A 24,963-nucleotide genomic window follows, 5' to 3' on the forward strand; every position below is an offset into this window, starting at 1 on the left:
TAAACGGGTCAAGAAGAGTGTGTAACGTGAAGGGGGGAAAGAGAGGGGCTATGTCTTTCTTGGTTCAGGTCTGGTAGAAAGCAGGAAGACACTCAACAACACTTACAGGGGGTAAATTCCCTCAGAACTACACAGCCAGTCAGAGCCAATCATGAGTTACCTCAGCAAGGATCATGCCATTCTGATTGGCTGCGAGGGGTGACCTTCACCGCCCTCTTGGTTGGTTAGAATTAACCCTTAGGTTACTAATGGAATGATCTCTGTTGCTGCACTTCCAACAGGAACAGCTTTGGAAGGAAAGGAGGAGGGGAGAGACGCAAATTCCTCTTGGTTCTAGTTCCTCCTGCTCCTGCTAGCTGCTTTTGAAGGAAGTAGACAAGAGAGGGGAGGGGGAAAAGAAAGCATTTGTTGCTTGAAAGAGCAGGCTAGACCACTATCTCTCAAGTAGGATGTGCTGGGCTCGGGGGTTAACCCAAGCAACGTGGTCCAGGTCCGGTCCCGAATCCAAGGATTCCGCTAGGAGTCAGTCCGACAGGGCCAAGGCAGGACACGAGGCAGGAAACCAGGCTAGGTCAGGCACAGGGTCTCAGACAGGTTCCAGCAAGCAGCAAAGTTGTTCCTGCAACCTGGGGTAGGGTCTGACAGCCTTTTATCTTTGTCGGGGTAACAGCCGGTCCTCATCCCCCAGCGACTCACCTCCCTGTCTCTCCCGAAGGCGAGCACTCCTCCTGCGAGTACTCAGGTCTCTCCTTCTCTCTGACCTCAGTCTCTGCAGCTCGGGAGACGTCGGTGGGTTACTAGACCCAGAGGCCACCTCAGCCTCCCCTGACCCAACCGGTAGTGGAGCAGCTGTAAGTGATGGCCCAGCTGGAGGCAACGAGGTCATCCCCGCATCTGGAGCCAGGGCAGGCTCAGGTCCCTGACTCGGCCCAGCTGGTGCTTGTTGCAGGGGAACCTGTGCAGACTGAGACCCTTCAGGATCAGGCCCCAGACTTGGTTCAGTTGATGCCAGAGGCAAAGGATCTAGTGCGGACTGAGACTCCTCTGGTTCCGAGTCCGAGCCCGAGTCCCAGGCCATCACATAGGACCACTCTTGGAGATGTGCTCCACCTCACTATTCAAAAGGGCAAGCTGGAAAATTTGCCTGCACAAATGTTCTCAGGTGAAAGCTCCTCTGCACACCTGACCTAGCAGGCTGGGGGGATGTGTCTCTGTCTACATGTGAGTAAGCCTCCCCCTCCCCCCCCCAGCTCACTGTTTCAACCTGCAAGGTGGTTAGATCATCTGCCAGGAGATCCACTTCTGAATGAATCTCTCCCCACCCTGGTTTGTGGGTTGAAACAGCAGGCTGGAGTTTCCTGCTCATGATAAGGAGAGTCATCTTCAAAATATCTCAAGGGCTGTCACATAGAAGATGGAGACAACTCCCCCCCCCCCCCGCTCCAGAGGTTAGGACTTGAACCAATGGATTCAAGTTACAAGAAAGGAGATTTTGCCTGAAACATCAGGAAGAACTTTATGGCAGAAAGAGCTTCTTTGACAGTGGAACATTTCATTTCATTTCATTTATTTATTTACGGCTATTAGCCCATAAAGACAGTGGAACAGTTTCCCTTGGGAGGTGGTAATATTATTATTATTATTATTATTATTATTATTATTATTATTATTTATTTATTTATACCCCACCCTTCTGGTTCAGTTCCCCAGCTACTCTAGGCAGCTTCCAGCAATAATTAATCAAATATTAAAAATGTCCCTGAACAGGGCTGCCTTCAGATGTGTTCAGTGGTACCTCAGGTTACAGACGCATCAGGTTACATACACTTCAGGTTACAGACTCTGCTAACCCAGAAATAGTGCTTCAGGTTAAGAACTTTGCTTCAGGATGAGAACAGAAATCGAGCTCCAGCGGTGCGGCAGCAGCATGAGGCCCCATTAGCTAAAGCCCCCATGGTGCTTCAGGTTAAGGACAGTTTCAGGTTAAGAACAGACCCCCGGAACGAATTAAATTCTTAACCCATGGTACCACTGTAGTTGTTTATCTCCTTGACATCTAATGGGGGGGGGCGTTGCATATGGTGGGAGCCACTACCGAGAAGGCCCTCTGTGTGGTTCCCTGTAACTTGGCTTCTCACAGTGAGGGAACCGCCAGAAGGCCCTCGGCACTGGACCTCAGTGTCTGGGCAGAACGATGGGGGTGGAGACGCTCCTTCCGGTATACTGGACCGAGGCTGTTTAGGGCTTTAAAGGTCAGCACCAACACTTTGAATTGTGCTCAGAAACATACAGGGAGCCAGTGTAGGTCTTTCAAGACCAGTGTTATGTGGTCTCGGCAGCCGCTCCCAGTCACCAGTCTAGCTGCCGCATTCTGGATTAGTTGTAGTTTCTGGGTCAACTTCAAAGGTAGCCCCACATAGAGTGCATTGCAGTAGTCCAAGCGGGAGAAAATGTATTGGGCAAAACCACACACAAATAGGTAGGTTTCTCACAGGCTTTTGGTTGGCCACTGTGAGAACAGAATTCTGGATGAGATGAGACACTGGCCTGATCCAGAAGAGCTATTCTCAGCGCTATTTTTCTAGAAAAAGAGATGCTGGAGTTCACTATGAATGCCTCCCTTGTTTTCTTAGAATAGCAATGGTCCCTACCTGAGAGGTGCCAGAACTGAGCTCCGTTCAGTTCCGGTTGTTTGTTAAGAGAATAAAATGCAAGTTACTTTTTCTGAAAACTTCTAAAAAAAAAAAAAAACCTCATGCAGAAAATAGTTCAAAGCTGAATTTAAGATTGAAGAAAATGGTGTTAGGATTGGAAATTAAGAGAGAGAGAAACCAAAATTGACAGATTTATGTACCGCCAGAAGGGAACCGCCAGAAGGCCCTCGGCGCTGGACCTCAGCACCCGGGCAGAATGATGGAGACGCTCCTTCAGGTATACTGGACCGAGGCCGTTTAGGGCTTTCAAGGTCAGCACCAACACTTTGAATTGTGCTTGGAAACGTACTGGGAGCCAATATAGGTCTTTCAGGACCAGTGTTATATGGTCTCGGTGGCCGCTCCCAGTCACCAGTCTAGCTGCAGCATTCTGGTGGACTCCATTTCAGCGAAGGTCTTTAACCAGCGACTTTATCCTGTAGTAGCGATTCCTTCATCATGGCGGGCTGGACTAGATGACCACCAAAGGTCCCTTCCAACTCTGCAAGCCTATAATTCTACAACTGGCCAAGGTTGCCACCCTAAATGCCCAAGTGGAGGATACGAACCCTGATCGCCCAGGCGCTAGTCCGGCACTCTAACCACTGCGCCACGCCACTGCCTCTCCGAAGTTCTCGGCGGAAAGAAACGAGTTGCAGGCAGACCTACAGACCCAACATTGGCCTCCCTCCACCGCTTTTATCTCGGCATCCGGAGCCCGTCAGTTTTTCCTTTTCATCGCTTTGCAATCTCAAGTCAGCTGCGTGTTCTGAGCAGCGGGTGGAAAGTCAGGGGGGGGGGGCGGGCGGGTGCCGTGCGCCCCCAAGAAGCAGCAGGAGGTGTGGGCTCTGCGCTAATGCGCGTGCAATTATGATCTGTACGTTTTGGAGGAGCATCATTTCCGCGTGACAGCTGGCAGCCGCCCCCTCCTTTGTCTCGCTCCCCTCCCCACGCAGGGGGCTGCTCATGTACACAGGGAAAAATGGGGGAGCCTGGGGGGGTGTCTGGGGGGGGGTTAGGCAGTTGCTATAGCAGCCCCTGTGGGATGTGCGGTGATCACTCAGCCCATGCTGCCAGGCGCAAAGACGCGCACAAATCCATACGGATCCCCCGAGGCTGTGCGTTATCTCCGCAAATCGCCAATCCGGGGATGGAGTCGATGCAAATCTTTTAAAATATTGCCTCGGCTGAAGTGTGGCGGAGACATTAGGAATCGAAAGGCCACGGGCCTCTCAATCCTCTTGCATGACTTGGCCCGTTGTTGGCCTCTGAAAACCTACGGGTGCTTGTATTCAGACGCTCGGATCCCGAATTTTAATTTATTTATTTATTTGGACTCTCTGGCGGTGCGTGGGTCTGTGTGTAGTTGGAGGTGGGGACTTGAAGGGTCAAAGACGTTCCCTCTTTCCCTTAATCACAGTGTCTCCAAATCGTAGTCCCCCGCATTGTTATTGCACGTGGAGGCCCCCCCTTGTGGGGTTCAGAACGCGACTTTATGCGTGGGGAGGGAAAGTATTATTACTATTTATATCCTGCCTTTTCCTCAGATCAGAACCCCAGGCGCCTTGCACAAATTAAAACAGCATGGAGAAAATGCAAAAAAAGAGGGAGCTAAAATCCTATAAGGATAACCGCTATAAAGTAATTGAACTTTAATGGAATTGAAACAATAGAGGATAAAAAAAATCTATTAAAATACAGATAATAGAAACAGCACAGCACTTGGGGGCGCAGTCTTTACCTGTGGGTGGAAGGACAACAAGGAGGGAGCCAGTCTAGCCTGGCTGGGAAGGGAGTTCCAAAAGCTGGGAGCAGCCACTGAGAAGGCCCCGTCCCTCATCCCCACCAAATGCGGGGAGCAGGGAAAAGGCAGGCAGGAAAGGGTTAAGCATCCCTCCTCACTAGCTGTCTCTTGGCTCAATCTCCTTCCCTAAAACTCTTCTTTTAAAGCAAAACATTGTGCTTGCATGTAATGGGTAGTTAACATAGCTGTGTATCAGCTGCGATTCCTGCATTGCAGAGGGTTGGTCTAGATGACCATTGGGGTGCCCTGCAGCTCTACATTTCTATGATTCTATGTGTAGTTGAGGCTAATTGGTGGTGGGGCTGGGGCTGGCCTTTTAACCCTCAGATCTGCAGGTTGCACTTGTGAGTCAGGATCTGAACCCATGCCTCACCATGCTTTGAGCACTCGAGATCCTAATAATAATAATAATAATCTTATAAATCTTTCTCATTGCCTGCCCTGTGGATTCCCCGTGTTGGCCTTTGACTTGAATTTCGACTTTGGGAGTTACATTCTGGCCCATGTGCTCTGCAAATGCATTGATCCCTGGCAGAACCCCTGCTTTGAATGTAGAAGGACCCAGGATAAATTCTCAGCATCTCTAGGTAGGGCTGGGGACATTCCATGCACGAAAGCTTGAAGAGCACAGCTGCCAGTCCGTGCTGGCAATACTGAGCATTTGTTAGGTAAAGGGAGCCCTGACTGTTAGGTCCTGTCGTGAGCGACTCTGGGGTTGCGGCGCTCATCTCACTTTATTGGCTGAGGGAGCCGGCGTACAGCTTCCGGGTCATGCGGCCAGCATGACTAAGATGCTTCTGTCGAACCAGAGCAGCACACAGAAATGCCGTTGACCTTCCCGCTGAAGTGGTACCTATTTATCTACTTGCACTTTGACGTGCTTTCGAACTGCTAGATTGGCAGGAGCAGGGACTGAGCAACTGGAGCTCACCCCGTCGCGGGGAATCGAACCGCCAACCCACAATGCCAAAAAGATTTGGAGGGAAGTCACTTCTGGGTGCAGCACAATCCTCTCTGTGTTTCCTCAGAAGTAAGCTTCCTCCCTACTGGGACGAGGGAAGTTCTTTGTCCTCTTCGGAGGAAGACAGCCTCAGCTGGGAGGTTTAAACAGGTTCCTTGACTTCAGAGGATCAGCCATTACAAAACAGGGAAGGGAACATGGAAACTTGAACTTGCTACTCAGGAAAGCCTCCCTCCCTCCCAGACGCAAGAAGCCCTTAGTAGCTTTTAGCTGTGATTCCTGCATTTGGGGGAGCTGAACCAGACAACCCCTTGGGTCGCTTACACCTCTACAGTTAGATGACTCTATTCTTCTTCTCCATGCATTGGGTGTTAAACACTGTCGCCTATTCCAACACCTATTAAAGCAGGGCTTTGGGTTGCACGATCAGGACCTCAATACCTTCCTTCAAATCAGAACCAGTGAAGGTGGTAAGGTCCTTTGTTGAGTGTCGGGAGGCGGTTGGAGGATGAATGGCGGCTAACAGATTGAGGTTGAATCCTGACAAGACAGAAGTACTGCTCTTGGGGGACAGGGGGTGGGTGGGTGTGGGGGATTCCCTGGTCCTGAATGGGCAACTGTGCCCCTGAAGGAACAGGTGTGCAGCCTGGGAGTCATTCTGGACTCACAGCTGTCCATGGAGGCGCAGGTCAATTCTGTGTCCAGGGCAGCTGTTTACCAGCTCCACCTGGTACGCAGGCTGAGACCCTACCTGTCCGCGGACTGTCTCGCCAGAGTGGTGCATGCTCTGGTTATCTCTCGCTTGGACTACTGCAATGCGCTCTATGTGGGGCTACGTTTGAAGGTAATCCAGAAACTACCACTAATCCAGAATGCGGCAGCTAGACTGGTGACTGGGAACCAGTGCAAGTAGATAAATAGGTACCGCTGCGGCGGGAAGGTAAACGGCGTTTCCATGCACTCTGTTTCTATCACGGTGTCCCATAGCGCCAGAAGCAGTTTAATCCTGCTGGCCACATGACCCGGAAAACTGTCTGTGGACAAACACTGGCTCTCTCAGCCTGAAAGCGAGATTAGCACCACAACACCATAGTCACCTTTGTTAACGGAGAAATCTGAGGGCTCCCTTGGACGAAAAACAAGGATACCAGAGCAAAACAGCAGCCAGTAGGCTTGGTCTTTATTGAAGACTGTCGCGACAGGACTCCCACCCGCCACAAGGTGGAACAAGATGGAAGCCCCAAACAAAAGAGAACCCAAACTTTTATTAGCTGCTAATCCCCATGTTTGTTGTTGTTTAGTCGTTTAGTCGTGTCCGACTCTTCGTGACCCCCTGGACCAGAGCACGCCAGGCACTTCTGTCCTCCACTGCCTCCCGCAGTTTGATCAAACTCATGCTAGTAGCTTCAAGAACACCATCCAACCATCTCATTCTCTGTCGTCCCCTTCTCCTTGTGCCCTCCATCTTTCCCAACATCAGGGTCTTTTCCAGGGAGTCCTCTCTTCTCATGAGGTGGCCAAAGTATTGGAGCCTCAGCTTCACGATCTGTCCTTCCAGTGAGCACTCAGGGCTGATTTCCTTCAGAATGGAGAGGTTTGATCTTCTTGCAGTCCATGGGACTCTCAAGAGTCTCCTCCAGCACCATAATTCAAAAGCATCAATTCTTCGGCGATCAGCCTTCTTTATGGTCCAGCTCTCACTTCCATACATCACTACTGGGAAAACCATGGCTTTTACTATACGGACCTTTGTTGGCAAGGTGATGTCTCTGCTTTTTAAGATGTTGTCTAGGTTTGCCATCGCCTTTCTCCCAAGGAGCAGGCGTCTTTTAATTTCGTGACTGCTGTCACCATCTGCACTGATCATGGAACCCAAGAAAGTAAAATCTCTCACTGCCTCCATTTCTTCCCCATCTATTTGCCAGGAGTTGATGGGCCCAGTGGCCATGATCTTCGTTTTTTTGATGTTGAGCTTCAAACCATATTTTGCGCTCTCCTCTTTCACCCTCATTAAAAGGTTCTTTAATTCCTCTTCACTTTCTGCCATCAAGGTTGTGTCATCTGCATATCGTAGGTTGTTGATATTTCTTCCGGCAATCTTAATTCCGGCTTGGGATTCATCCAGCCCAGCCTTTCGCATGATGAATTCTGCATATAAGTTAAATAAGCAGGGAGACAATATACAGCCTTGCCGTACTCCTTTCCCAATTTGGAACCAATCAGTTACACCCCCCCAAACTACATCACTAATACATCATGGTTACATCATGAAAGGGGAGGTCTGGTGGCCGTAATCCGAGCATCCTGGACCCTGCCCCCTGGTTCCCCTTGCCCTCCACCAAACACCCATCAAGTGTATCAAAAAAGATATTTACATTTATCTGTTTCCCGGCCAAGTTAATCACACCCTTTTGTCTTCATCTGGGTTTGTTATTTCTGGAATGGCTACCTGTCTGGCACTCAGGTATCAGGATGCCAGGGATTATCACTCAGGCAGAGGGGCTGCTGAGTAGCTGAGCTCACATGTCTATATGAATTTCTGAAGTTTTCCCAGTGAGCCAGTACATAGATACATTTATCAGTGAATTCTTACATTTGGTATTGTGCAGCAGAGGCCCTTTGAATAGATAGGAAGAAACTGTGATGAAGTGCTTTGTAGGGGCAAATCACCAAAGTCACAAAAGCGATTGTGCTGATTTTGGTAGTGGGCCGCATGTGCATGATATCTGCTGGAGGGGCAACTCCCCGCAACCTATACATAAATTCCTGCAATGCCTTTGACTGGACCTAACCGTCCAGGGGTTCTTTACCTTTACCTTACCATTGGGCTTTCAATGTGACCATGCATGTTCGGCAGCCTTTGACTCATTTGTGCCAAAGGCTGAAACGATTATTCTCCTAGCAATGGAATTTATAGCTATGAACACCGCAGGCTACAACTGGACCCTCAGTGAAGACCCCCTCAGTTCCAGCGGCTGAACTAGTCTGGCCACATTGCGGCAGAACCTGATGCTTGCGACACCGTCCGTCAAGCCACCTGCCAGTGATCTATGGGAGACATGGAATGGTGTGCAAGCCCTGGACTGGCCCAGGACATTTTCCTGCACGTGGCTTAGGGAACAGATTCCTTTCCATAGGCAAAAGCTGACCAAGACTGGCAGCTGAATCTTACTCCAACGCTGGCAATTGGGCAGCCGGTTACCTCTGGGGACACAAGGCAGGTTGCAGCGCATGCGCACTGCGCTGTCCCCCAATACCTTGCTGGCAGCCCCAGCCTCCCAACCAACATAGGCCACCTGAGGCATTCGCCTCGCTTTGCCTAATGGCAGAGCCGGCTCTGACCAGCTCGGATGCTTTCTAGCCACTTCTCAATTTTGTGTGGGTGATTGGCCCCTGTTACAATTTTTTTCCCCAACCTGCCCCCCCCCAGGTATTTTGGATTGCAACTTCCACCATCCGTGGTCTGGGTGAGTTGTGTATGTGAGGGGTGTTGATGGGACTGGTAGTCCCAAACTACTGGAGGGTGGCAAGTTGGAGGAGGGTGCCAGAAACAGGGAAGTGAAGTGCTCTGACCAGTAAGGGGCACTGTTGTTTCAGATCTGTTCCTCCAGCGCCCCTGCCGGTTAGGACAGTGGCGTAGCGTGGGTTGTCAGCACCCGGGGCAAGGCAAGTAATTTGCGCCCCCTAACCCGTGGATTTGCGCACCCTAACCCGTGGATTTGCGCCCCCTAACCCGTGGATTTGCGCCCCCTAACCCGTGGATTTGCGCCCCCTAACCCTAACCCCCAGATGTTGCGCCCGGTGCGCCCGGCCCCCCTGCACCCCCCACGCTACGCCACTGGGTTAGGATGCTTCCCACCTTCGGATATGTGTGTGAGTGCATTGAATGTTGATGCCAGATAGGATATGAGTTGGGTCTACGCTAGTCCCTGCTTGCACCTTGTTTTCTCTACACATGAGAAATCCACATAGCTCCTTGAGGGATGACAGAGATTAAAATAACCAAACAATAATAATAATAAACTGGGCGCTTTAGTGATGGCAGCCCCACAACAAGACCAAATAATGCCCATTTTTAAAATCTCAATAATAATAATAATAATAATAATAATAATAATAATAATAATAAAATTTATTTATACCCCGCCCTCCCCAGCCAAGACCAGGCTCAGGGTGGCTAACACCAAATATAAAAACAATTGATTGAAAAACAGCTTAAAAAACAAGATTAAAATACAACATTAAAACATTAAAATGAAGCCTCATTTCAGTGGAAACTCAATCAAAAACTTTTGGGGGGATAAAAACGTCAAGTCTTCACCAAGGCTAACCATCCAAACTGGTCCTACGTGGGCCAGAAAAAAGCCAGGGAAGTCCCCAAATAGGAGTTCCATCACAGGAGGATAAAGGAAAAAAGAAAGAGTGGCAAGATTGTCCAAAATCCTCTTGTTCTTGTTTTTTAAAGGGTTTCCTATATTACAGCTGGGATAACTCAGTTGGGAGTGTTGAAATTTCAGAGTTTGGGGCTGAAGCCCCACGTTGGGCAAAAAGATTCCTGCATTTTTGGGGCTAGATGATTCTCGTGGTGTCTACAGTTCAATGATAATGCCTGATTGGGAATCACTACCATCTCACTTGCAGATAGGTAGCCGTGTTGGTCTGCCATAGTCAAAATAAAAAAATTCCTTCCAGTAGCACCTTAAAGACCAACTAAGTTAGTTCTTGGTATGAGCTTTCGTGTGCATCTGAAGAAGTGTGCATGCACACGAAAGCTCATACCAAGAACTAACTTAGTTGGTCTTTAAGGTGCTACTGGAAGGAATTTTTTTTATTTCATCTCACTTGCATCTGATTTGAATTTCATTTCAGCTCCAAATTATATTTCTGGCCTGCGGCGACCTCTAGTGGTGGGAGCTTTATTTGCACGCTCGAGTTGGGGTTGACTTTCCCGCAAGTTGAGTTTAACTTGGATGATCCAGTCCAGTGCTGGATTTACGTATAAGCTAAACAAGCTATAGCTTAGGGCCAGCTCTCTTGGGGACCCCCCAAAAAAATTAAAGAAAAAAAACAGGATGTACATTTCCAAAACATAAGATAAAAATCATATAAAATAAAACCTACCTACAGCAACCGTGTTTTGTGTTGTATAGGCTCCAAGGATGTAAGTCATGGGCCCTGCCTGCTAGCCTGCTCCATATAATATCACTGGTTTGCTCCTTTCTATATATAGGGTGCCTACATTCTGCATGGACTGGTTGCATGGCAACATGGGCAAATGGATTTAGATACCTATTAAAGGTAAAGGTAAAGGGACCCCTGACCATTAGGTCCAGTCATGGCTGACTCGAGGGTTGCGGCGCTCATCTTGCTTTACTGGCCGAGGGAGCCGGCATATAGCTTCTGGGTCATGTGGCCAGCATGACTAAGCCACTCCTGGCGAACCAGAGCAGCGCACGGAAACACCATTTACCTTCCCACCGGAGCGGTACCTATTTATCTACTTGCACTTTGATGTGCTTTTGAACTGCTAGGTTAGCAGGAGCTGGGACTGAGCAATGGGAGCTCACCCCGTCGCGGGGATTCGAACCGCCGACCTTCTGATCGGCAAGCCCTAGGCTCTGTGGTTTAACCCACAGTGCCACCCACGTCCCAGATACCTATTAGAATCATAGAATCATAGAGTTGGAAGAGACCACAAGGGCCATCGAGTCCAACCCCCTGCCAAGCAGGAAACACCATCAGAGCACTCCTGACATATGGTTGTCAAGCCTCTGCTTAAAGACCTCCAAAGTAGGAGACTCCACCACACTCCTTGGCAGCAAGTTCCACTGTCAAACAGCTCTTACTGTCAGGAAGTTCTTCCTAATGTTTAGGTGGAATCTTCTTTCTTGTAGTTTGGATCCATTGCTCCGTGTCCGCTTCTCTGGAGCAGCAGAAAACAACCTTTCTCCCTCCTCTATGTGACATCCTTTTATATATTTGAACATGGCTATCATATCACCCCTTAACCTCCTCTTCTCCAGGCTAAACATGCCCAGCTCCCTTAGCCGTTCCTCATAAGGCATTGTTTCCAGGCCTTTGACCATTTTGGTTGCCCTCCTCTGGACACGTTCCAGTTTGTCAGTGTCCTTCTTGAATTGTGGTGCCCAGAACTGGACACAGTACTCCAGGTGTGGTCTGACCAGAGCAGAATACAGTGGCACTATTACTTCCCTTGATCTAGATGCTATACTCCTATTGATGCAGCCCAGAATTGCATTGGCTTTTTTAGCTGCCGCATCACACTGTTGGCTCATGTCAAGTTTGTGGTCAACCAAGACTCCTAGATCCTTTTCACATGTACTGCTCTCAAGCCAGGTGTCACCCATCTTGTATTTGTGCCTCTCATTTTTTTTGCCCAAGTGCAATACTTTACATTTCTCCCTGTTAAAATTCATCTTGTTTGTTTTTGCCCAGTTCTCTAATCTGTCAAGGTCGTTTTGAAGTGTGATCCTGTCCTCTGGGGTGTTAGCCACCCCTCCCAGTTTGGTGTCATCTGCAAATTTGATCAGGATGCCCTTGAGTCCATCATCCAAGTCGTTGATAAAGATGTTGAATAAGACCGGGCCCAAGACAGAACCCTGTGGCACCCCACTAGTCACTCTTCTCCAGGATGAAGAGGAACCATTGATGAGCACCCTTTGGGTTCTGTCAGTCAGCCAGTTACAAATCCACTGAGTGGTAGCATAGTCAAGACCGCATTTTAGGTCCATCAATTACCATCTAGCATATATTCAACACAAAAAACAGTGGCAATTTGTTGTTGACAAAGGACATCTGGACATATAAGGAGCCCCAGTACCTTCAGTAGCTGAGGGCCTCATCAAACCTAAATCCGGCCCTGCTTGGATCTGTTCATTGTGAAAATATATTTCAGTGCGAGCAAATGAGCATGGTGGGAGAGTCAGAATCCTACATGTTGGATTCAGTAAACACCAGTGCGAGAGCTATAGGCATTAGGAGGCGTAAGGATCTACTGCAGGCATAGGCAAACTCGGGCCTCCAGATGTTTTGGGACTACAACTCCCATCATTCCTAGCTAACAGGACTAGTGGTCAGGGATGATGGGAGTTGTAGTCCCAAAAACATTTGGAGGGCCGAGTTTGCTTATGCCTGATCTACTGGATCTCCCTACACAGTCACTCAGCCCAAGCAAAGATGTTGTCTGAACCACAGGCTGTGGATCTCCTCTTTTGCTTGCATGCCAAGCTCACATGGTGAAAATGTGAATTTCGTTGAAAAAATGGCTCCTTCCTCTTTCTGTTCCCTATTAATAGCATTCGCCCTAAGGTGGGTTTCAGCAATTAAAACACATTGAAAACAATTTTCTGGGGAATGATCTATAATGAATTGAAGAAAATGTTCAAGATAACTTTTAGTAAAAAACCAAAAAAACTAGAAGCTTTTCTTCTAGGGATAATACCAAAAGACAACAACAAACAACAACAACAACAACAACAACAACAACAATAATAATTGTTTATGTATGCTACAACTGTAGCTAGAATGGTTTTTGCCCAGAGATGGAAAGAAGATACAGTACTAACCAAGAATGAGGGGCTGATTAAATTAATGGATTATGCTGAAATGGCAAGATTAACAGGTGTAATAAGAAACCAAGAAGAAGAAAACATTATCAAAATTTGGGGGATATTTGAAAAATTATTGTATGCAAATAAGTTCATTAGCATGGTAAAACAGGGTAAAACAAGCAGTTAAACATATTATCAAGATATGGGTAGGTAGCCGTGTTGGTCTGCCGTAGTCGGAACAAAATAAAAAAATTCCTTCCAGCAGCACTGTAGAGACCAACTACGTTTGTTATTGATATGAGTTTTCGTGTGCATGCACACTTGGTATCTGAAGAAGTGTGCATGCACACGAAAGCTCATACCAATAACAAACTTAGTTGGTCTCTAAGGTGCTGCTGGAAGGAATTTTTTCAGAAACTGAAAAGTAACTTAAAAATTGTTTAATGTGAAAAAGCAGCATAAAACATTGAAATTAAAAAGAAACCACAAAAGGTGGGGGTGGTGGAAGTCAAATATATGTGTGTATTGGAATTGTGTGCAATTTGTGTGTTTGTGATTTGCATGTCTGTAAATTTTTGAAAAATAAAATAAACAGAAAGAAACCAAGAACATGTTACAGAATGCACCTCAATTAAACATCTGTTCCGCGAGCCACCTTGGGGGATAACCCCCCAATTCAAAACAACTTGAAATCCAAGAAATAAGGTGGGGCCTAAAAGTAAATACCTCAGGGTAAAGCCAGGATAAAGAGATCAGTTCTCACACTCCAGTACCAAACTCTTGAGTTGCTTGTGTCAACCTGAATGTGTGCTATTACCCATTAAGAACATCCTCCTGTATTTCCTGTGGATTCTGACAGGTGTTGTACAGATGTTGAACGCAACTCAAAATACCTGAGAAAAAGTTCTTTATAAAAACTTAGTTTATTTCAAATTTTCAAAACTGTATTTACAGGATAATGAGATATAGCATGAGAGAGGGAAACAAAGAACGCAATAGTGGTAATCGTAATACCACATTTTTCACTCTATAGGACGCACCCGACCATAGGACGTGTTGGGTTTGGAACTTAACAGGTTAAGTTCTTCCCAGGATGCCACACCATTCTGACGTCAGTTTTGGAAGCTTGGGAGGAGCTTGGGAGGAGTTTGTCAGTCCCACTCGGTATTTTGTGGGGAAAGGATGCGGTTTTGTCATGGCTGCAAATAGTCCTGGAAATTCCTAAGAAATGTTGGAATAAAAGCTGTAAATAGACAAACCTGGACTCTGTGTGTTTGTCTGAGAGCTGAGACAAGCTACGTGACAGTTCTACACCGCTGTGCGAAGCTCTGCTGAGTCGTGACGGAAAGCCGCAGCAGAAGTGTGCCGGGCGGCCATAAATTGCTAATTGAGGTTCGCAAATCAATTAGCGGGAGTCACGGATATAAACAAATAGCCACAGGTTATGGGTAACCTAAATCACCTATCGTAAAACTGTCACGGAAGAGCTGCCGGGAGCTGAGAAATCTGCGGTGTCTAGCAGAGGAGCACGGAAGCAAGCAAGCAAGCAAGCTGAAAGACGCTGTTGCTGAATGCTGAAAGCTGTGAGCTGAGAGCTGTGCCTAGCGTTTGAAGGCAAGCTGATGTCGATGCCTGAGACAGCTTTGAGTCCTGCCTGAAGTGGTGAGGCAGTCGATCTCAGCTGGGAGCTGACCTGCTAGACCGGGAGCTGGAGAGCGGCTGTTAGTTTACGTGAGTACGCTGGGCCCCGGGGGAAGATGGCAGATGGCCAGGAGGTGATTCAAGCTCCGTTTGAACAGCTTGAGGAACTCACCGCCCAAGCGTGGAATACCTGGGCAAGATGGGTGAGAGCGTGGTTTATAGCCACGGAGGTTTGGGACATTTCCCAGAGGGAACCAGTGCAACTGGTGGACAGAGATGCAGGAAGGCTGAAGTCTGTTTCTCTGGAGGAGAAAATGCAGAGGGAGAAGGCTATGAGAGCTGAGGTCTGCATGTTGAGAGCAGGTGTTCATGCTAATTTGCAACATCACCTGGAAAGCATTGAATCTGCGTGTGAGGCCTGGAGTGTGCTGAAACGTCTGTGTGAAGGCTCAGCAGGAGGCCTAGGGCAGATGGAAGCTGAAAGCCTAGAGATGGCTGGAGCCCCTGTTCCTGATGATTTAGCCTCAAGGAGTGCTAGTGAGCAAGTCGGGGGGGCGGAAAGTTCCAAAGGCAAGTTTGAAAAGTTTTCCACTGAATCTGCTGGAATGGAGCGGCAGTTCAGGGGGGGCGGATCTGGCAAGGAGTGCTTTTCCAGAAGAAGGAGAAGGAGGCCAGCTGGGAGGAGCCCCAGGCAGTGTTTTTCCACTGAAGTTCGTCGTTGCTACATTTGCAAGTCAGCTGACCACGTACGCCGAGACTGCCCACAGAGAGCAGCTGCACAGGAAGGCTTCAAGGACACTTCTCATGGGAACCAGTCGAGTTTCCATGGCAACCGGTCTGGAAAAACAACCAGGCGTGAGACTGAGGCTGGTGGACGTGCCAGGTGCCAGGAGGAGACGTATCAGATCACGGCTAGTCTGGCGTTGGCTGAAGACAGCTGTGGGACAGAGCTAAGTTTTGTTATTGACTCTGCAGCTAATCGCAATTTGATTCCAGAGGCACCTGCTGTCGAGAGGTGGAACTGCACGGCAATTCCTGCCGGGAAAACTGTACTGTTTGCAAATGGACAGAAAAGACAAATGACTAATGCTGTAAATTTGCATTTTTGTGTTTTACAGGAAACGTTGGAGTGTTGTACTGTTCCTGGGATGCAACACTGTCTTTTATCTGTGCCTTATTTACTGAAAAAGGGATTTACGGTTTGTTTTCAGGGTGATGTGTGCACAATCTCCAAAGGAGGGAGGATGCTTGCCAAGGTTAAAAAGGGGCAGAATGATCTCTTCATTCTTAAAACGTCTCTGGAGGGTGGTGGGAAGGTTGAGAAAGCACAAGCACTGCGTGCTACAATTCCCAATCATGATTCATGCGTACATGCTTGGCATACACGTACAGCTCATAGTTCTCTTGAAGAACTACAGGTGCTGCCAGAAGTTTCCAATGGTTGTAAGATCTCAGAATGTGGACATGCTGTAAGTTGTGAAACTTGCAAACTGGCAAAGGTAAAAGGTTGCAGTTATCCAAAGGTTGAGAGGATAACCACTAGGCCTTTTGAACTGGTTCACATAGATTTGTGGGGTCCTGTGAAGGAACCAAGTCTGGGAGGGTCAAGGTTTCTGCTCTCGATGCAGGAGGATTTTACTCAGAATTCCTGGATACATGGTCTCAAATCCCAGGATGATGCAGCACAGCTGATCAAAGGGTGGATTGAGGGGGTGGAACAAAGGTTTTCCACCAAAGTGCAAGCTGTCACAAGTGACAGAGGAGCTGAGTTTACAGGTTCTGCTTTGCAGAAGTACTTTCACAAGAAAGGGATACATCACACAGTGACTTCACCCAATGAGAGGGGAGTGTCAGAGCTCAAGTGTCAGGCTCTGATTAAAACTGCACAGGTGTTGCTGGAAGACTCTGGGTTACCTCCAAGGTTTTGGCTGGAGGCAATCAAGTATGTAAGCTTCACCTGGAATCGCACCTACAATTCCATGGTAGGGGACACACCGTTTGGGTTGTTGCATGGCAGGAAACCCCAGATTCATTTTTTGCGTATGTTCGGGTCACGTGCGTCTGTGCCGGTACCTGCTGCTTTGCAGGGGCCAGATGGATCCAAGTTCCGAAAAATGATCTTCTGTGGGTATGAGCCAACAGCAAGTGCATGGAGATTTGCATTTCCATCAGGTGATCAGAGTAAGTTGCTGATCAGTAAACACGCTGAGTTCTATGAGCAGGATAAAAAGACACAAGCTGCTGTCAAGCATGATGTTCTTTCAGAGTGTCTCTCAGAACAGGAAGATTATGAGGGGGAGGAAGAAGAAGCTGAGTCTGATGATGACGATCAGGTAACTGACCAAAGTCAGGAACAGGAGGAGGTATCGGTAGTTTCTCCACAAGTTGTAAAAAAGGAGGCCAAAAGCGAGCCCAGTTCCCCTGTGAGTGTAATGGAGAGGATTCGAAAACGTTTTAAGTCAGAGGGGGAATCCCGTGATGCTGAGGACACATTTCCTGGTGGCAGTGAGTCAGAGGTAACATCTGAGTTTATGCCCAGAAGGTCTAGTCGCACAACAAAGGGCATTCCACCTGAAAGATACCAGGCAACATGTGCGTGGGCGAGATTCGCACAGTGTGATTCTGGGAGTGTTGAAAGGGTTCAACAGGTGCCTGGGAAAGATGCTGGGAAGGAGCACAAGGCAAAGGGTAAGGTGTTGAACTCAAAAAGATCTTGTCAGAATGTGCGGCAAAGGGGGGTGTTGGGTTTGGAACTTAACAGGTTAAGTTCTTCCCAGGATGCCACACCATTCTGACGTCAGTTTTGGAAGCTTGGGAGGAGCTTGGGAGGAGTTTGTCAGTCCCACTCGGTATTTTGTGGGGAAAGGATGCGGTTTTGTCATGGCTGCAAATAGTCCTGGAAATTCCTAAGAAATGTTGGAATAAAAGCTGTAAATAGACAAACCTGGACTCTGTGTGTTTGTCTGAGAGCTGAGACAAGCTACGTGACAGTTCTACACCGCTGTGCGAAGCTCTGCTGAGTCGTGACGGAAAGCCGCAGCAGAAGTGTGCCGGGCGGCCATAAATTGCTAATTGAGGTTCGCAAATCAATTAGCGGGAGTCACGGATATAAACAAATAGCCACAGGACGCACCTTGTTTTAGAGGGGGAGAACAAGAAAAAAAAATTCTCCGCCTCTCTGCTCAGCACCCCTTTAGCAAAGCGGCAGGAGAAATGGAGCCCCTTCCATTTCTCCTCCCGCTTCGCTGAAGGGGAGCTGCGCAGCTCTCCCTCTCTGCTGAAGCCAGGAGAGTCTTGCTCTCCAGGCTTCAGCAAAAGGAACCCAAAGCCTTTGGAGCGCAGCACGAGGTCCCGCTGTGCTCCAAAGGCTTCAGGGATAGCCACTGAGCTCCAAAGGCTTTAGGCGGCTATCCCTGAAGCCTGGAGAGCAAGAGGGGTGAGTGCGCACCGACGCCTCTTGCTCTCCAGGCTTCAGTGAAAGCAACGTGATGCCTCCGGAGCGTGGAGGGAGCTCTCCCTCTGCACTTCGGAGGCTTCACATTGCTATCGCTGAAGCCAAGGAGCCTGCATTCGCTCCATAGGACGCACACACATTTCCCCTTAATTTTTGCAGGGGGGAAAAGTGCGTCCTATAGAGCGAAAAATACGGTAAGTGAAAATGCATTTCGAAAGCTTTCCAAAGCTTCTTAAGGAGTTAGGCTTTTCTTCAAAAATCTTATGGAAATGATCTCTCCATTCTTGTCCTGAAGGAGGTGGAGAAGTCAAGATAATTGAGAGGCTAAGGTGTCAAAAGTGTCTGTCCCTCCCCAAGACTAATATTTATATGCTTGAACTCATGTATATCAGCAATGATCTCTCATTTTTAAAATCTACTGTAATTCAAAATGTATTGGATTATCGCTCCTAAATAATGAACTGTCTGAATCCCAACTTCATCATCTAAATGCCAACCTTCCTAAACGACGACTTTCCACTAAGCTCAAAACAAAACGCTTTTTATTCCAGGTTTGTGCTGCCTGCTGGTTACCTGTCATGGAGCTCTTTCAAAGCTTTAAAAAATATTCCCTCTTCGCGTTCATCTTGGTATATTAACCAACAACATTAACAATACTAACTTGACCAACATCATTCCCTCGATAGCCACTTTCCAAAGCCTTTCTTTGCTTTCCCAGAGATAAGAATAAAAGAAAGAAACATTCGAATGAACAAAGATCTCAAATACCGTCAGATGGTAAAAGCAACTGAAGTCCTAAAATATAGAAATGTAATTTTAAACTATCAATAAAGCTGGAGGAGGAAGGGGAGTTTGGCTGAAGTTTTTTGTTTGGGGTTTATTTTTCAGATACATAGTACAAATTAACATTACAGAGGCAAATGTGGAAGAATAAAAGCTGAACATTGACTATTGTACCACAACTGTATTATACAAAGTTAATTGCTGTATCATTTAAACTGTAGAATTGTCAAATACATCACTTCAGCAGCAAAAACAACAACAACAACAACAACAAACCATTTAGGAAACACTTTGAAGTGGACGGGGTGAAAAAGACAAAGATGAGACTGGTGGTCAGCTACATACAGCTTAATATGAGAGTGAATACAACTCCTTTCTTCTACTGGATCATAGACAACAACCCAATCACAAAACAAAGATGACTATTTACAAAGCTCATTTAAAACTAAGTGAAATTGTGCATTAAGGAGAGGATTCTGTGATCCCAATCGACCTATTTTTCACTAATATCCATGGCAAGGATACTATATTATTATTATTATTATTATTATTATTATTATTATTATTATTATATTGTGTCCTTCCTCCCAAAGGATCCCAGGTGTCTGCTCTGATGTCTCTTGGACCAGGTACAAGGCAGAGACACCAGAGTGTCACAATTTGATGGCCTCGGACTCTAAAGTCAACCAGAAATTATATCCACACCAACCCGCCGACCTCCCACAAATGGATTTCATGCAGAGCAAATGGGGATCATTTGTGGTATATAGACTGGTATATCAGACTTCCATTCATGTGGTTGTGTGCATCTATGAACATTTGGAATCATGTGCTCCCTGGGTGAGATTTGGGCCCTGGGCAATTTGCCATCCCTGGACTCCAGGCCACCGTAGGAAGTGAAGCGCTTTGCTACGTTGGAGGTGCGACAGAAAGAAAAATACTTCTTGTTTTATACTGTATTGGCCTGAATAGATGCCTCACTTTCCCCCAAAAATTCTGACCGTGAAAAGTTAAAGTGTGGCATATATATGCAGCCAGGTGCATGGGGCAAACGTTTCCCTTTTTTAAAGGGAAATTCCCTTATTCTGAATAGGATTCCTCGCAAGAAAAGGAAAAAGTTGACAGCTATGGTCCTCTGTCCCCTCCCCTCCCCCTGTCTAGTATGCAGCCAGGAGCAGCAAGGAATGGAGAAGCTTATATTAGGGTATTTCCCCCCCCCTCCAATTTTAGAAGTGCAGCTTATACTGTATTTGGGTGCAGCTTATATTCGGGCCAATACGGTATATTGCAAGCGAAAAATGGCCACTTCGCTATCAGCAGAGTTGCTGCACGTCACGGAATGTCCACCAACATTATTTTCCAGGAAGCTGTAATTGCTTTGGCCCTCAAGCAGGGCTTGTAGGGATAAATACAGGGCAGGCAGAAGGGGGAAATCTCAGCTTTCGAGGCTGGAGGGTTTGGGGTGTTGTGCCACCTTTTCTCCAAAGAAGCTGCCCCACAAGTAAATGGCAGACAGATATCCTGCAGGTAGAGCACAGTTAAAGCTGCCCCCGTCACATTCATGCCTTGCCTCAAAATGTTTTGAAACAGAACTGCCAAGGCGAGGTGAGATTTTACTGAGCCTTTTGCAGGAGGGTTCGCTGGAGACTTGATTCCCCCTGCTGCCGAATAAGGAGTGGGGTCTTTTTGATTTTCCCATCTTGGGCTAGCCCTGCTGACCAGTTCAACGGGGAGAAAAGACCAGCTTATCCAGCCATCGCTGAAGCAAGGGGTTGAAAATGGCCAGTTTGACACATACGCCCCTCGACCGCACCAGAAACGCTTCACGGTCTCTTGCAAGGATGTTGCAACCCAGACTGTGCCAGCAGAGGGCAGCTTAGTCCATTCACGGCACCGAGGCTCCAAATTGTGGGGTCTCTGAGCCTATTTGTGTTTATGTGAAGCAAAAGAAGGGAGCTCAGAGCGTCATCTTCAGAGCATGACTCTGTCCTATATAAATCAGGGATGGGGAAAACCTTTGGCAATCCAGATGTTTCTGATCTCCCACCAATCTCTGCAGAACCAGTGTCCAACACAGGCAGGGTTATGTCTGTCTTTACGCAAATAAAGCCTGAAGCATAATATAAATAATATAAAGGCTGATGGCCGAAGAATGGATGCTTTTGAATTCTGGTGCTGGAGGAGACTCTTGAGAGTCCCATGGACTGCAAGAAGAACAAACCTCTCCATTCTGAAGGAAATCAGCCCTGAGTGCTCACTGGAAGGACAGATCCTGAAGCTGAGGCTCCAAGACTTTGGCCACCTCATGAGAAGAGAAGACTCCCTGATGTTGGGAAAGATGGAGGGCACAAGGAGAAGGGGACGACAGAGGACGAGATGGTTGGACAGTGTTCTCGAAGCTACCAGCATGAGTTTGACCAAACTGCGGGAGGCAGTGGAATACAGGAGTGCCTGGCGTGCTCTGGTCCATGGGGTCATGAAGAGTCGGACACGACTAAACAACAACAACACCACAATATAAAACTGACCAGATTTTTCTGCATTTACCCAACAAGCTTGCCCCTTGCCCCCAAACGAGCCGGATAGCGTGACACACTTTTCACGGGCAGATTCAGCCTTTAACATACAGAATAGTTCGCCGTACATTTTCTCGGAAGTCCAAAAGCCCACAAAAGACAGCTTCCTGCGCCATCTGGGAGGAGAAAGAGAAAGCTGGTGCACTTTGCGTCCGACCGCAGCCATGAATTCCTAGCCGCGAGGGACTCTTTCTCAGGGAGTCTCTCTGCACCTGCCACCTGTCCAAACCGGAAGGCAGTTCCTGTTACCTGTGCCAAGGTTTGCTCTCCCTGGCTCACAGAAACTGCAGCCCTGCTTGGCGTCTCTCCGCTATGCTCCTTCAAGGCTGCCCGAAGGCCGGATCATCATCCTCGTGCCCTTTAGCGAGTAGCCCGGTCCCTGGAAGTAGTGCCATCGGATCCCGTTCAGTTTCCGGATATTGTGCTTTGCCGGGTAGTAGATGCCGTTCAGATTCGAGAGTCCGCAGGCATCAAACCACCAACCTGAACGTGCATCAGGAGAAGCAAACCGCAGATCAGTGGGTCACAAAGTAGGTCCTACCACCCCCTGACCGTGGTGGGATTCAATTCCTAGGGGCTGAGGTCCCTTCGCCCCCCATAAAATATTTGAGTGGGACACCCCCAAAAAGTTGATGGGCATTGCCATGTGTGTGGTGCCACATTTGTGATTATTTATGCAGGGCGGGGCTTACCTGGCACCCCCAATATTTTTTTCAAGTTGGCACCCCTGCTAGGGGGGCACTAAGAGGCATGGGGGTGTCGCTGGAAGTGGAGATGACTATTCAGCTTTGAAAAGCTGGTATCGCTGGATAAAGCCCATCAATTTTGTTGGAATAATTGAACTAAATAGTTTTAATTGGATTCTGAACAAATGTGCATTTAATTAATTAGTTAATTAATAATAAAATTTTATTTATATCCCACCCTCCCCAGCCAAAGCTGGGCTCAGAGCAGCTAACAACAGTAAAAGTAACACAGTTTACATAAAATCACCATCGATTGATTGAAATATATTCTAAAATCAATTCATTCTAAAATCAATTCACAGTCAAATTAATGGCAACCATTGGGCTAGAGTTCTATGAGGATTACAGAAGGAGAGAGGGGGTCAGACTGTGCCTTGGCCAAAGGCCAGGCGGAACAGCTCTGTCTTGCAGGCCCCACGGAAAGATGTCAAGTCCCGCAGGGTCCTAGTCTCTTGGGACAGAGCTTTCCACCAAGTTGGGGCCAGTACTGAAAAGGCCCTGGCTCTGGTTGAGGCCAGCCTAACCTCCCTGTGGCCCGGGATCTCCAAGATGTTTTTATTTGAAGACCGTAAGGTCCTCTGTGGACATACCAGGAGAGGCGGTCCCGTAGGCTACTGTTTTGAATTTTATTGTGTTATTGCCTTCCTCAGTGGCTCATGCAAATCACTATTCATGCAAACCATGTTTTATAGGGTGGGGGGGCACCTGGGATGAGTTTATAGAACCAAGGGAGCAGCGGCCCCAAAAAGTTTGTGAACCACTGCTGTCCAAATGCTTAAGCAGAAGACAAACATGTACAGAGTGCTTAAAAACTCAAACTGCTTTAAAATGGCAAAGCTCTAAGGCTTTTAGTGGAGTCTTGGTTTGAAGAGAAATTTACACTTTTTGAAGCAATATGACAATGGAAACGCAGCCATCCTTAGAAAAATCTGCGCTTTCCCTAGTTTTACAACACAGCTCTCTGGCCAAGCAATGTGTACAAAAATGGAGGAATGTGTGCATAAAATTGTATACATTGGTGAAAAAAAAATTGAAAAGGCATTCTATTAGGGGAAGGTGCTCTGCAAAAATATGTATAGCAGGGGAAATTACATGCAAATGTTTATAGGATGAGAATTCTGCACTGAAATGCTGATGCCTTATATATGTGTGTATGCAAACTGATTTGGAAATGTGGAGCCTGGGAAAAGAGAAACTCAAGATTCAAAGCTCTTGGGTTCTCACTTGACCCCTTCTTCTCTCCTCCCTTCCTTCCCAGTCAGGGAGCACAAAGGCCGACTCACCACCAGAAAGCATCTGCGCGCACTTGCAGTTCCGGCAGTTGTCATTGTCAGCGTCTCGCGTGCTGAAGCCCGTGCCTTGGAGAGGCAAGCCACTCTGCTGCCCAGCACTGCCTTTGTAGCCTCTCAAGAAAAGCCTGTGGAACAGAAGACCTCATGATGAGAAAGAACGAAATCCCCTACAAGTTGCAGCAGAGAGCAGGAAGGCAAAGGCTGGGGCTCCAGGACGGCATTTCCTTGTGTGGAGGACTAGTGATAGATATTTTTTGAAGGTGACCTGGAAACTGCAATTAATCCAGAATGCGGCAGCTAGATTGGGGACTGGGAGTGGCTGCCGAGACCATAAAACACCAGTCCTGAAAGACCTTAATTAGCTCCCAGTACGTTTCCAAGCACAATTCAAAGTGTTGGTGCTGACCATTAAAGCCCTAACCGGCCTCGGCCCAGTATACCTGAAGGAGCGTCTCCATCCCCATCGTTCTGCCCGGACACTGAGGTCCAGTTCCGAGGGCCTTCGGGCAGTTCCCTCACTGTGAGAAGTGAGGTTACAGGGAACCAAGCAGAGGGCCTTCTTGGTGGTGGCGCCCGCCCTGTGGAACACCCTCCCATCAGACGTCAAGGAAATAAACAACTATCTGATTTTTAGAAGACATCTGAAGGCAGCCGTGTTTAGGGAAGTTTTTAATGTTTGATATTTTATTGTGCTTTTAATTCTGTTGGGAGCTGCCCAGAGTGGCTGGAGAAACTCAGTCAGATGGGTGGGGTATAAATAAATAAATAAAAATAATAATTAATAATAATAATAACAACCCCAGAGTCAGTCATGACTGGACCTAATGGTCAGATGTCCCTTTACCATTTAAACTTGCTAAAATGTACCAGACAAGAACCAATGAGTGTTGGAAATGTAAAGAAAGGGATCTTCTTCCACATGGGGTGGACTCGTAAGGAGGTAAAGGCTTTCTGGGAAATAGTATATAACAAGTTAAAGAAAATATTTAAAAATACTTTAGTTAAAAAACCAGAAGCCTTTTTTATTGGGTGTAGTGGGCGAAGAGATACCAAGGGAAGATAAAAGGCTGTTTATGTATGCAACAACTGAGGCAAGAATTTTTTTAGCCCCAAAATGGAAACAAGAAGAAGTACCAACAAAAGAAGAGGGGCAGATGAAGATGGTGGACTTTGCAGAACTGGCGAAGCTGACGGGAAAAATCCGAAACCAGCACAATTAAGTACAGTATTCCAAAAGGACGAGTAAATTTATGCAATATCTGAAAGATTATTGTAAGCAGTTAGCAATTAACTTGTAATGATAAGTCTTCTCCCTTTCTATATTTATTTAAATTTTGAGCTATTTTGTAATGAGTGTAATTGGAATTGGAAAACGTACAAAATGCAATGATATAAAGGTTAATTTTGAAAGCCATGAGGCGGGAGGGAAGGAAGTCGATAGT

At 47.3% G+C, this 24,963-nt stretch overlaps 1 protein-coding gene across 2 annotated transcripts in view; it reads right to left on the minus strand.

Moving 5' to 3' along the window:
- Positions 1 to 24,963, minus strand: part of ANGPT4 (angiopoietin 4) — a 265,142-nt gene that overhangs the window by 194,249 nt on the left and 45,930 nt on the right. Inside the window, exons 8-9 of one of the 2 annotated variants that reach the window (XR_014220591.1) lie at positions 23,513 to 23,646; positions 21,419 to 21,966 (exon numbers count right to left, since the gene is read on the minus strand). Coding sequence is in view for 1 of the 2 variants with exons in the window: in XM_082226189.1 (XP_082082315.1) it covers positions 21,794 to 21,966; positions 23,513 to 23,646 (307 nt within the window). In the remaining variant the exon portion in view is untranslated. Of the gene's footprint in view, positions 1 to 18,971; positions 21,967 to 23,512; positions 23,647 to 24,963 lie in introns of those variants that run through there. The other variant, XM_082226189.1, reaches the window with a different exon arrangement.

Source organism: Podarcis vaucheri (genome assembly GCF_965113315.1).
Source record: "Podarcis vaucheri genome assembly, chromosome: 6".
In the NCBI taxonomy this organism is placed as follows: Eukaryota; Metazoa; Chordata; class Lepidosauria; order Squamata; family Lacertidae; genus Podarcis; species Podarcis vaucheri.